At 38.7% G+C, this 13,024-nt stretch overlaps 1 protein-coding gene across 7 annotated transcripts in view; it reads left to right on the top strand.

Annotated features, from left to right (window-relative positions):
• The window catches only part of MON2 (MON2 homolog, regulator of endosome-to-Golgi trafficking), a 75,187-nt gene that overhangs the window by 5,591 nt on the left and 56,572 nt on the right, over positions 1-13,024 (top strand). For all 7 annotated transcript variants that reach the window (XM_042872330.1, XM_042872335.1, XM_042872331.1 and 4 more), the window contains exon 2: positions 8,939-9,002. In XM_042872330.1, the coding sequence (XP_042728264.1) occupies positions 8,939-9,002 (64 nt within the window). The remainder of the gene's footprint in view (positions 1-8,938; positions 9,003-13,024) is intronic.

The following is a 13,024-nucleotide window of genomic DNA, read 5'->3' on the forward strand; positions in this document are numbered from 1 at the left end:
CAATTTCCAGGTTTTCTCAGTAATGTTTCAGAAGGGTGTAAAGTCCTTAGTTTTTTATTTGCTTTAATGAGTATTCACTTACACTATTTCAAATGAACCTTCCAAATACTATTTAGCTGACTTGTAAAATGCTTGTTGTCAAAATTGGGCAGCTTGCACTTGACCATGTATCTCGTGTGTGTGACTGAAGATTATTCTGTAGTTTTCTTTGATTTCCAGTAGCAGAGCTGATCACTTGAAACAGGCAAGGCTATTTTCTACAGTTCTTCTGTAGTTCCTGAGCTTTACCAGTTGCCATGTCTTCTAGCTTCATGTTTGGAATCTATTAATTTTGAAGTGTTTTTATTCAGTATTGATCCGTGTACAGTGATGTTTTTTCAAAATTACTTTAACAATTGTACTGTTGCATTTCTAGAGGAGTGTTGTCTATACAGATAGTTCAGTTTTTTAAGACTTAATTCTAAACTTCATGTCATCATTTCAGTCTTTGATAAGAAATACTGTGTTTTCAAGCATGGCTGACAGTATGATTATAGACCTGATTTCACCATCATATAACACTTTACAATTGAATGAATGGGAAAAAAAAAAAGCACCAGTATTTTCTGTACCTCATTGTATCTGTAAACTTCTCACGGTAGGCTTCAGAGTAAGATTAGGTGCTGAACTTTGGGTGTCTTCATTGATCTTGCAGGATCAGTTCATTGTGGAGATAGGACTGATGGAGCAGATAGCCAGGGGATTGTTTTAGTCCATTGCCAACACACCTATTGAAATACATTCATAGAATCATAGACTCACAAGGTTGCAAAGGACCTCCAAGATCATCTAGTCCAACTGTCAAATGGATGGCTACATTAAAGTCTTTTATCTTGGCCTCCAGCTGCTGGTCCAGAACATAGAACATATCTGCATGCAGTAGTCTCAGATACAGAGATTCAGGCTTAGATACCTGCAGAGAGCCCCTGCTAGTGGGTCAGATTAATGCTCCTTAGTTCTTAAAGCCTCTCCTTAAACTGTCTTCAGTGTGATGGGAGTTCAGCTACATAAATTTGTGTGTCTCGATCTTTTATTGAATCCCTGTCTCCTTCCCGTGGCTTCCTGAAAATTATACAGGAAACCTGTAGCAGAAATTCTTGTCAACTCAAGATCCAGCTTGTACCCAAACTGCCTGGCGCCTGGTGAAGAAACAACTTTCAGCAAAGTGATGTTACTGTCAGAGGCTTGCAGTCTGACTAGGTGACTGCAGCCAGTGCTTGTACCAGTGCCTCAGAAGCATCCTACTCCAGTCTGTTTGGATCAACAAGCTGAAGGCAAAATTAAAATCTGCAGCTTTGAAGCAGGTTTTTATGTAGATTGATGATCATTGTGAAAAAGTATGTAATGAAATTTCAAGTCATTTATAAGCAGTTGTGCTGTACTTGATGGATCACTCAGAAATGTGTCAATGCTTGATGCAGGCTATGTCAGGATGTCCATATGCTGTATATAGATAGATAAATATAAATTATTGAAATGTATAATACAAAAATATATCCTGATTCTATTTTACTGTGCAGGAGAGAATATAACTTGAAAATGTGTCGCTGTTTGTTCTGTATCAAGTCTTTATTTTTTTTTTCCTGCCTGTATCACTGTTGAATGCTTCTCATTCTGATTTGCTCCATTGATTTGTATGTGATGGTTTTCCAGCGGAGATGTAGTGTTTTGATTGTCAAATGAAAACTCTTGATATAAAATGTTTGCACTGCATTATCCTAACCTCTACATTCGTGTCAAGTGAGGTACCTCCAGAGGTACCAGCTCGGAAGCAATTAACTGGCACCTCTCCTGGCATTATTGATGATTAACCTTCAGGATTCTGAACAGCTTGCAGTATCTGCAGCCAATTTCAGAAGGTTTATGGACCAGGGGAGCAATGACTCCAGTTAAGTGAAATAGCACTTTTAACATCAGGCAAATACTATGGTTGCACTGTAGCTGGAAATCGTAGAATCTCCAAGGTTGGAAAAGACCCACAGATCATCCCATCCAACCATCCACTGATCACCAATAGCTCTTACTAAACCATGTCCTTCAACACAATATCCAAATGTTCCTTGAGCACCTCCAGGGTGGGTGACTCCACCACTTCCCTGGGAACCCCATTCCAGTGCCTGAAAATAAATAAATAAAATAAACAGAAAATAAAATCTGCAATATCATATCTTTAATTGGTCAAGAAAATTTAAAGCAGATTCAGCTAGCGCTACTATTTTTCCCTCAGCATGGAACTCCTGTAATTGGGAATGGCACCATCCTTGAGTGCAGTCAAATCCAGCAGGAATTAGTTTGGCATCTTCAACTAAAGTCCCTGTTCTTGGGGTTAAAATTGTGAACTAATTGTTCCCTCTATTAGTAGATAATGATACAGAGTAAAAGATGAGTTTTGTTTGCGTCTCAGGTGAAAACTGTTTTGTGTGTGAATAGAGGCTGACCATCTGTCTGTACTTTCTTGTCTTTAAGCCCTAAATAAAGGTAACACAAACTTTTATAGTGGAAAGTATAGTATTTCTTTTATTATTTTTAAATAGGGCTGTTTGGCAATTCACATAAATCACAAACTCCAAACATACAGCTGAAAAACTGTAGCTGCTGCTGCTTTTGGATGGAAGGCTTTATGATAGTGAAAGTGGTTTACTGAAATTAAATATTCAGTTTGTTGGAAAACTAATACTATTTTAGTATGATTGCTGAGATTCTGTGGCAGAAAAATTAAAGTGAGAAACCTATGTAGGAATTATTATTAGAAGTGTTTTGAAAGAAGAGTTACTGTTTTCCCTGCTTTCTTTGTCCTATATGTAACTCCAGGATGGCACATAGGAGTGAGCAGTGATTGCAACCAGGTTCACGTTCTCTACAGCCTCCCATCAGATAGTTGTAGGCATTTACAAGCTCTCCCCTTAGCCTGGTCTCTTTCAGGCTGAACAAGTGCAGCTCTCATATCATCTCCAACCCTGCTCGTCACCCCTCCTTATGGTCTTGGTAGACTCTGGCTTCATCCTGTCACTTCAGTGTCTGCTTTACACTAGTGAGCTTGAAGCTACTCTTGTGAGAATGTTGCTGGAGAACAGTGTGCAAAAGGCATAAGACTCCCATACCTTGGCTTGCTGGCTACACTTGTACTAATACAGCCCAGCTGTTCCTACCAGCTCGTTTAGGTTCCTCTGAATAAAAACCCACCTGTGCATTGGGCATTACCCCAAAGTTGATATCTGTCTGTAGGCTTTACGCTATTACCTGGGCTGCTAATAAAGATGTTAAATGCAATTAGCCCCACTGCCCATCCCCGAAGAGAAACATTAGTAAGTTGTCACCAGCTGGGCTTCATACTACTTGTAATTATTCTTTGAGCTGACAGTCTAGTCAATCATCAACTCACTTTATTGTCTGCTGGTCCACACCTCACTGATTTGACTCTAAGGGGGCTTATACTGTACCATAGAGAATGGCATCAAAGGCTTTGCTATGCTCAAGGCATACAGTATGTGCTGCTTTCCCATTACCTGGCCGTAAGATCATTATAGAAGGTGATGGTCAAGTTCGTGCTAAACATATGTTGGTTGTTCCTGATCACTTTCTTGTCCTGCCTGTGCCTAGAAGTGACTTGGCCCATAACCTCCCAGTAGTTGGTGTGGATGTCTGTGTGCTATTCCTTGGTTTCCTTTGAGATGTCCCTGGTTCTCTTTCTAGTCCATTAAATAACCTTCCTTCATTGCCTTGACACTAATCAGGTGTGGTTTGTAGGCTTGTGTGTGTCTGGTTGGCTTAAGTACTAAACTCACATATTCTGAAACTGCTTCTGCAGATGGTGGCACTTTTCCAGAGGCTCTGCTGGTAACTTTGTTCCAAGCCAGGAGAATGTGAGCAAGCTGTAATCCAAGTACATTAAATCACTGAATACAATAATTCCCTGTGAGTACAGAGTGCTGTCAATCAGAACTAGCATTTCACCAGTTTAAATCATAGGTAGAATGAGTATATATAAAAGAGAAGGGTCTAAGTAGGGATTGTTCTCCTGAGGAGAAGGATAAAAATACAGAAGGAAACTACAGTGATTTTTTTGCACAGATGCGGTACACTTGAGTGCTTTCATGATGCTGATTTACTGTGTGAGTTTTTGTGGGTGTGCCTTTTCTAAATAATAGTTTTGCAGTGCAGTAATGGTCCAGAATGTACTTTTGCAAAGCAAGCCAGAATAACATTGAATTGAGACAGTACTTTAGCCAGGAGAATCTCTTAGCTAATCTGTTGGATGTAGAGTTAGTGTTACAGTGAGTGAGGCAAATAATTATAGACAAAAAGAAATTGCTCCATTTTTTTCATGATAGATGTGAAAGTGACTGTAAATGATATGTTACTCTCATCCAATCATAGTAAAAGGGTTGCAAACAGTACGATGTAAGTACCAACACAGGCCAGCATTCCCTGAATTACTGAATGCTTTTGTTTTCAGAAAAGAGAAGTCAAAAACTTGCAGAGGAAGGGCAGCAAACCTCCCAGCAGGTTTGATATCTCTTGAGATAGCAGTTTGCATGTAATTGAAACACGAGGTCATTCAGAGTGTTAATAGTGGAAATATTTAATTTTTTTTTGTAAAAATACAATCTAATTGGAAGTTCATATAAAAATATATTTGAAGTGGAATCAATCCATAGTTGAAATGAGTACCTGCGTGGTTGTTACATTAATCATCTTTATGCAGGTGCATAATTTTTGGTTTAGAAGAGAAAAGTAAAAACGAAAAAATAATTGCTGGCTTGTAATGGTGAGACACCAGTTTCTTTGAGGATGAGCAAGTCGGTCCTTTTTAAAACCTTCTTAAAAAAAGATCTTCTGAAACATTTAAAAAATTGCTGAAACAGTGTTCTTTTCATTTTCTGAAAAGGGCAGCTGACAAGAAAGAGGTTCAGGATTATAACTGTGTGTTATATTTTCCTCAGGAAGAGCTGTTAACTGTCCTGTTTATCAGTGAAAGAAGGATAGCACGTTCACCCTGACACCTTGGGAAGAGAGCAGGGATCACTGTGGAGCAGCTGACTGCTGCCAGCTCTCAGCCCAGCTGCCCACCAGCACTCTATCTGTACACACACATTTTGCCACATTGCAGTGGGGCTTCTGTGATGTCTTTGCTTGTGAGAGGTAAAACACTATTCCAAATAATTTCAGGGTTATGTACGCTGAGTGCCATTACTTCTAAAGGCATTCTTTGCTCGGGCTACCAGGTAACATTATCATTGTGACATTAGCTATACTGGGATCTTGAAAGACATGGAGCTCTTGGAGCAAGTCCAGAGGAGGACCACTAATCTGATCAGAGGGCTGGAGCACCTCTTCTGTGAGGAAGGATTGAGGAAACTGGGCTTGTTTAGCTTGGAGCAGGGAAGGCTCAGGGGAGATCTCATTGCAGCCTTCCAGTACTTGAAGGGAGCATATGAACAGGAGGGGGAATGGCTGTTTACAAGGGTGTATAGTGATAGGACAAGGGGGAATGGTTTTAAACTGAGACAGGAGAGGCTTAGGTTAGATGTTAGGAGGAAGTTTTTCACTCAGAGAGTAGTGACACACTGGAACAGGTTGCCCAAGGAGGCTGTGGATGCCCCATCCCTGGAGGCATTCAAGGCCAGGCTGGATGTGGCTCTGGGCAGCCTGGTCTGGTGGTTGGTGACCTGCACATAGCAGGGGATTGAAACTCGATGATCATTGTGGTCCTTTTCAACCCAGGCCATTCTGTGATCTTTTGCTACTGGAGACTGATCCATTCCAGTTAGATCTGAGAACTTGTACAGAGTCCCTAATCATTTGCAGATCTGCCACACGTCATGTCACCTGTGACTGGGTTGTGGGTACTGGTGGCTTCCCATTTTGTCATCCTCAACATCAACGAGTGGAATTGCATATCTAACAGTCCCAATATTAACTAGTATTTATGAGTTACAGATCTCTATAGTCTGTGTGCATGTATTTTGTGTGGAGAAATACCATTCTGGGAATGGAATGTTACCTGGCTGTTGACCTCTCTGAGGGTATGTGAGCCCTTGCTTGGTGTTAGCAGAGTGCCGAGCAGAAGTTGGCTGTCACCTGGCTGGTGCCTTTGGTTTGAATGGAGGGCTGGAGGGTCCTTCTGGATTTTGCTGTGAGATTATAGACTGTTTGAAGAGAAGCAAATAGGAGTATCCAGATGAAATTGATTTGAATATATGTTATCACTGAGAGCCCATTTCTGTTTTTCTTCAATGTTTCTCCAGCCAAAACTGAATCCTACAGTTACTGCAGCAGAAACATGAAACAAAATGCAGTAGTGACAGTGTGTGCTTGAGGCGCTTTATTTCAGCTCATTTCACAGATGTTAAAGTAGCAGAATAGGAAATGTAATTGACTAAAGGCTTCAGGTACACTTGAGCTTTGTTATGGTACAGGAATTATATATATTTGCTTCTTTGCGACTACAGTTAGCTGTGGTGCAACCGGAAACTTGTATAATGCTGCTTTTACAAGTGGTGACTGCTTAAAACAGATGCCTTATATTTATATGAAAGTAAATAACTGTAGTTATACCAGTAAATTCATGATACTGGCCATATGCTTGATCAGTGTTGTAATACTCTTTATTAAAATATCCTTTTATATTGGGGCAGTAACATCTAGAGTGCTGTAGTAACATTTACACTGGTGTAAATTTGCAAACTTTATACCTATTATTACTATTTACCAAGCTAAAGCAAGCCTATCCAAGTTTACTTTTACACCGATGTATATAGGATAAGCAGGCAACTGTTTGTAGCCTCATTTTTTTCTACTGTCTCCTTTTTCAATTGAAGTCCTTTTTTGTAAATAAGTGATTATTTTTTATACTTACAGTGGAATACGGTGTTTTGTTGTTATTGTTTTCTTTAATAGGTTGTGTGCAGTTATTGTTTTCTTTAATAGGTTGTGTGCAGTTAACTTTTAATTGTAAACAATTTGGTTTGTAATTCTGACTAGAAATTGGCATTATTATTTCTTTGATTCAGAGGAAATTTGTCACTACTGGCTACTAAGAAAGCAATTCCAGTTGATGTGATGAGGCTTAGTTTGAAGGTAATTGGAAGTTGGACTGTGACAAATCCTTCGTATGGGAGTTCCGAATGGGAACAGTTTGTTGTGACACGACCCCTCATTAGCTGACAGTGTATAACTGAAGTGGAACAAGGGTCAACTTAACTTGTTGCACCATCTTAAGTTGTAAGTTAATGTAATTAAAATAAATGAAACTGTATTTGGCACTCCTCAATTTAATTATGCAGGATATGTATTTGCATGTTGCCATGCACTCATTTGAGCATGTAGTATATTAGTTTAGGCACTGTTGATATTATTCTGTAAATATTTTTCATGTGCAAACACTGTTCAGCAAAGCTAATGTAATTCCTCAGAATTTCGCAGGTGTATTCAAATGATGGTAAGGCTGTGTGAAGTATTCCTATGCTTACGTTGGGAAACAAACAAAAAGCATGGAAATTTTAGGTTTCATTTTTTGAAATCTAGCTGTTGTGAGAAATAACCTTTATCAAATCTTAAATTCAAAATCAAATACTTCAGTTATGCAGTCATCTTTGTCTGTCTTTCTGGGAAATCTTGTTGGAATGGGATTCAGATGGAGGGGAAATGGTTCTCTTTGGCAGAGCTACGTGCTGTCACTTTCATGTTTCTGCCAGCACAGACTGGCTGCTTCTCTGGTTGGTGCCATGCAGTGACAGCACAGTTCTCTTAGCAGGAATGTTAAGTCCAAGGAAATGTGGGAAGGCTTAGTGTGTAAAGTACACAGAAATATGAAACAGAACTAAAAGGGGCACTTATACTTTCAAAGGCAGAAAAGGAACATGTTTTCTATTGTTCGGGAAAAACTGTTGAGTTTCTTTTGGTATGCAATGTTTTATGGAGATTTCTTCAATTGTATCCCGGGCTTTATGAGATATTAATGAATTTAAAAACTGGAAAGAAGCCATTTGCAGTGTAATTTGCATTTTTTACACAGAACTTGCCAGTAATTTTAGTTTTGAAAGGTAAAGCACCTCTGTGAAATGTTCAGTTTGACTTCACTGCGTTAGAAAGCAGTGCTGGATGATTAAGAGGAGAGTTGGTCCCTCTCAGTGATCCATGGTATCCCTGCTCCATTGCTGGCCCCTGAGCATCCCTCAGGCTGCTGGCCCAGGAGGGGTGGGTGGTGAGGTGCACCACAGTGCTGCTCATGGGGACCAGGGGGCATTGATGTCAATGGGGTGTCATGTCAGGGAGTGCTGTGGGTACTGTTGGGAACAGAAGGCTTGTAGAGCTTACATGCAGTTAATTTGTAGAGGGAATTCAGGACACAAATCGCATGAGAAATTAGATTTTGTTCCAAAAATATTAGTAAAAGTGTTAGCTTACAAACTGAAAATGCTACTACCTGACTTGAAGAACAGTGATAGAATTCATGTGCTGTGTACCATGTCAGTTTTATTAACTGGATTTAATTGCTCAAGTGTTGTGTATTAAACATTGATACTGTTACTAATATTCTCAGTTCCTTCAGCATTTCAATCTGATGAACGTGACAAGTTATAATATATCAAACGAGTTGTTTCATAGATTGAGGATATACACAAACTGCTTGCCAGTGACTTTTCTTTGCATTCGTAAGACTGAAAAATAATACAATGAAAACTGCCTTCTGAAAATCAGAACCATCAAATATACCCCCTTCTGTACTGTTCTGGGAAGGAATTTCACTTCCATATTAACTCTGCTTACTGAAAATGCTGCAATTTTATATTTTTTCTTCCAAGACTGTACAATTTTATTTATCTTAGATATGTTTATTTCTTTGCAGATATTGATGTATGCAACAGCATCTAAACTACTTATTTTCCTTCTACAGGCTGCTGAATCAGGAATAATAAAAGTGAAAACAATAGCTGCACGGAACACTGATATTTTGGCAGGTAATTATTTGCAGTGCAGTGGGAAAAACAAACTTGTGTTATAGATCAAAATGGTAAAGATACGTCTTGGATATGTGCTGTAATCCTAAATGCCTTTTAGTGTGTGCAATATCAGTCATACTATATTTGTAGGTACCTAGCAAAAAAAACCAGGAATGCTGAGAAATTCTACTTCTGTATCATGCTCATGCTATATTAATGCTGCCTGAGCAAGGACTCCATTTTCAGTGACTGTTCTAAAAAGCAATCATCCACTTAGAAAAATATGAAATTATTCAGCTTCACATTCTCCATGTCTTATTCACTGCCACAGCTGTTGTTGAGTGTTCTGTGTGGAGTTCTGGAGATCCTCATCTGTGTCTTTACTGTGAGAGTCTAGCCTTTGGAGAGTTGTACCTGGCAGGCAAAAATCCATCTTAATCAGAGACAAGGTCATTCAATTTCAGATGTACCATTGCCTTGAGGGACAGGAGATATTTTGCAAGTTGCAGCTTTGTAAGTGCTTAAAGCTGTTATCTCTGACTTTCCTCAGCTGTGCTAAATAGCATGTAAATTGATGGCTTTTTACCAATTGCTGGTAAAACCTTTGGCCAGATTTGAATGTCCCTGTATTAATGTCTGCCCCAGCTGTAGTCCAGCTTCTTTACAGTACTCAATTATTTGAAAGGTCCAAATGAAATAGATGTGAAATTACTTCTTAATTTGAGGTATGCAAATCAGTTGTTGTTAAGGAGGCACTTTCTAGAAGTATTTGAAATAGCAGTCCCATCCCTCAATATTTCCCTTTAATGCCTCTTTTTTATTTGTTTATTTTCTTTGTTTTTACTGCTGTCATGAATGCTGACATAAGTGGAAAAACTATGCCAGGTAATGTCAGCTATGCATCAAAACACACAAATGAACAAGAGAAATCTCCAGTCAGCCATTTGGGAAGCTAGCAACATTCTTTGACGTATAGCTGTGTAAAGATCTTTACATTTTAGAAAACTGTATTTTTAATTTCCATTTCAAAGCGGGAAGATGTGAAGAATTATTAGTTTAAGGCATGGGTAGGCAGTCCTTTATCTTTCTGAGGGAATGCCTTCTGATTGTTGGTCATATTTTGTTATTAGTTTTCTTTTGTAAGGCTTATACTAGAATGTAGTCAGAATTTGTTTCATTCATCAAAACAAAACTGTACAGGCTTGTTTCTTTTGATAATAGGCTAATAACTTTTTTTCCCATTGAGAAATTGAGGAACAAAGGGTAACTTACGCTGTGCCTGCACATTATCCTGCTCATTTAAATGCAGTGCCATTGAACAGTCTCAACTCTTCATGGACTCCTGTATTTATTTTATTTTTTTTAAGAATCAGTTGTAACCTGATCTTGTAGATGAGTTAATATCCAGATTCTCTATCGTCTCCCACCTGGTATTTAATATTATTTTGAAGGAAGTTAGCACGTATACATTAGCTGAAAAAGACTACTGTAGTTGTGAAGTCTTGTGGAGTAAATATTTTTACTGTTGGATGATTTATTAAGATCTACCAGACATTCTGTTAATGTAAAAATATATTTTCATTAGGATATTATCATTATTTGCCATAAACTGTTGATTCATTAAAATAGGTAACTATATCAGACTTTTAAAAATAAGCTGACCTGATGTTTTCTTGAAGCTATACACTGTGTGGAATTACAATTATCACAGATAATTAAAAACAGAAAACAGATGTAATTTTAAAATGACAAACTTACTGTGATAATACAGTAGTAGTGCTGTGTCTGGTGGTACATCTAACTTGCCAGAATCCTGAGGTCTCTGATGTAACTTGTTTCTTTCTCTTGAAAAAAGTTGGGTAGTTTCAGAACCTTCCATTTTTGGCAGCCTGCATGTGCTTTGGAGTTTATTTATGTGAACTTGAGTAAATCCAAAGAGAAGTCAGCTTGTGATTTATAGCATGGGAGACAGATGTGACAAATTATTCCCATGTGGCTCTGAGATGTTCTGTTTTTAGATAATTCATGCTTTTGCTTTAGAAATTCTTTTTAAAAGATTATGACCTTGCTGATGGAGTGGTCTCTTTTTCCCCAAATTTATTTTTGATGTGGTTCATTATGATAGATGTCTTTTTAAATAAAATGTTGCTTAATTTTGGTATGGCAAATGGAAGCACAGCTGGATATAAGAACATTTTTGTGTATTTTAAGACTGGAACTCATGTAGTAGTTGATACCAAACTAGATCTACCAGATGTTTATTTCAGCTTCATAAAGTGAAAGTACTTGTACAGTTTAAAGAAAAAATACTGTAGAAAATTTGTTTCTTTTTAATCTCTGTATTTACTGTTAAATCCCATGCAGTTCTGCCATTCAGAACTCTGTCATGAATCTTAAGTGTTTTATGTTATCTTTTTAAAAAAAATGTTTCTTCTTTCTATTTGATGGTTTGAATTTGTTGGTGAGTCAGAAAGTTGTGTGAGTAAAGAAGCATTTGTGTCCACTTGTGAGTAAGCTCTGTTGGCTTTGTTATAGGAAACAAAGCCGCTTAGCCATTTGTTCATGCTGACACATGCTTAAAATTACATCTTCATTCACATTTATGCTCATGTTTTATTATTTTTGGTAAGGCATTTGGTACAAGATCAGCCTCTTTCAATTGCGCATGCAGTAGTTGACTTGGACTGTATATGTGTTACCCATACAAGCTACTGCCTTATGTTTGGGCCTTTTTTCAAATCGCTTATAGTGATACTTAATAATAGACCTTCACGACAGCAAAACTTCAAATTCTTCAATAAATGATTATAAAATTGATAAACTTCACATTTTTATGTGAGGATTTTTTTTTTCTTTCTTTGTGGTGATATTTGTGTTCTACACGTGTTTATTATTACAGATAGCTAGAATGCATGGGAATGACATTCAGTGTAAGTTCTTCACAATTGTCAGCCACGAGGATATTTTTAATATATGAAATAAGGATGTGCAGCTAAAGTCTTAAAAGTTTGCATGAATCTCGGCTGAACATGAGCCGACAGTGTGCCCAGGTGGCCAACAGGGCCAACGGCATCCTGGCCTGCATTAGAAATGGTGTGGCCAGCAGGAGCAGGGGGGTGATCATCCACCTCTACTCAGCACTGGTGAGGCCGCACCTCGAGTACTGTGTTCAGTTTTGGGCCCCTCACTACAGGAAAGATGTTGAGGTCCTGGAGCGTGTGCAGAGAAGGGCAACGAAACTGGTGAGGGGTCTGGAGCACAGGGCTTATGAGGAGCGGCTGAGGGAGCTGGGATTGTTCAGTGTGGAGAAGAGGAGGCTCAGGGGAGACCTCATTGCACTCTACAACTTCCTGAAGGGAGGTTGTGGTGAAGAGGGATTTGGCCTCTTCTCCCAGGCAACGAGCAGGACACGGGGTAATGGCTGCAAGTTGTATCAGAGGAGGTTTAGGTTGGACATAAGGAAGAACTTTTTCTCTCAGAGGGTGGTCAGGCACTGGAATGGCTGCCCAGGGAGGTGGTGGAGTCACCGTCCCTGGCAGTGCTCAAGAGGCATCTGGACGACGTGCTGCGTGATGTGGTTTAGTGCTTGTGGTGGCAATGGTGATGAGGAGACGGTTGGACTGGATGATCTTACAGGCCATTTCCAAACTTGTGATCCTATGATTCTATGATTCAACAATGCTATACAGAAAGCAGAAAAGCATTCATTGGTCTGGGTGTGCATTGCTTTGATCTTTCAGAAAGATTTTCTTTTTTAATTTTATGAAGCTAAGCTTTTATTTCTAGAAATGCTCTTATGGGGAAAACATTTTTTAAAATGTCAGTGTGCTATGTTCTATTAATTGTGAAGTTTTATTTCCTTTAAAAAAGAAAAGTTTCTGAAACTGGTAGTTTTGATGAAAATACTTCTCTTCAGGAAGCTACCCATTCACATTTACACACTGGTTAAAAAATTCACAGCTGGATGTGTTTATCCAGGACCTGTGTCCAGGATTCTCCGGCAGTTTTGTTGATGGCATTTTGCTCTTCTTCTTTTCAAG

Source organism: Lagopus leucura, unplaced genomic scaffold (assembly GCF_019238085.1).
Source record: "Lagopus leucura isolate 7727_CA_CO unplaced genomic scaffold, USGS_WTPT01 Super-Scaffold_100008, whole genome shotgun sequence".
Classification (NCBI taxonomy): domain Eukaryota; kingdom Metazoa; phylum Chordata; class Aves; order Galliformes; family Phasianidae; genus Lagopus; species Lagopus leucura.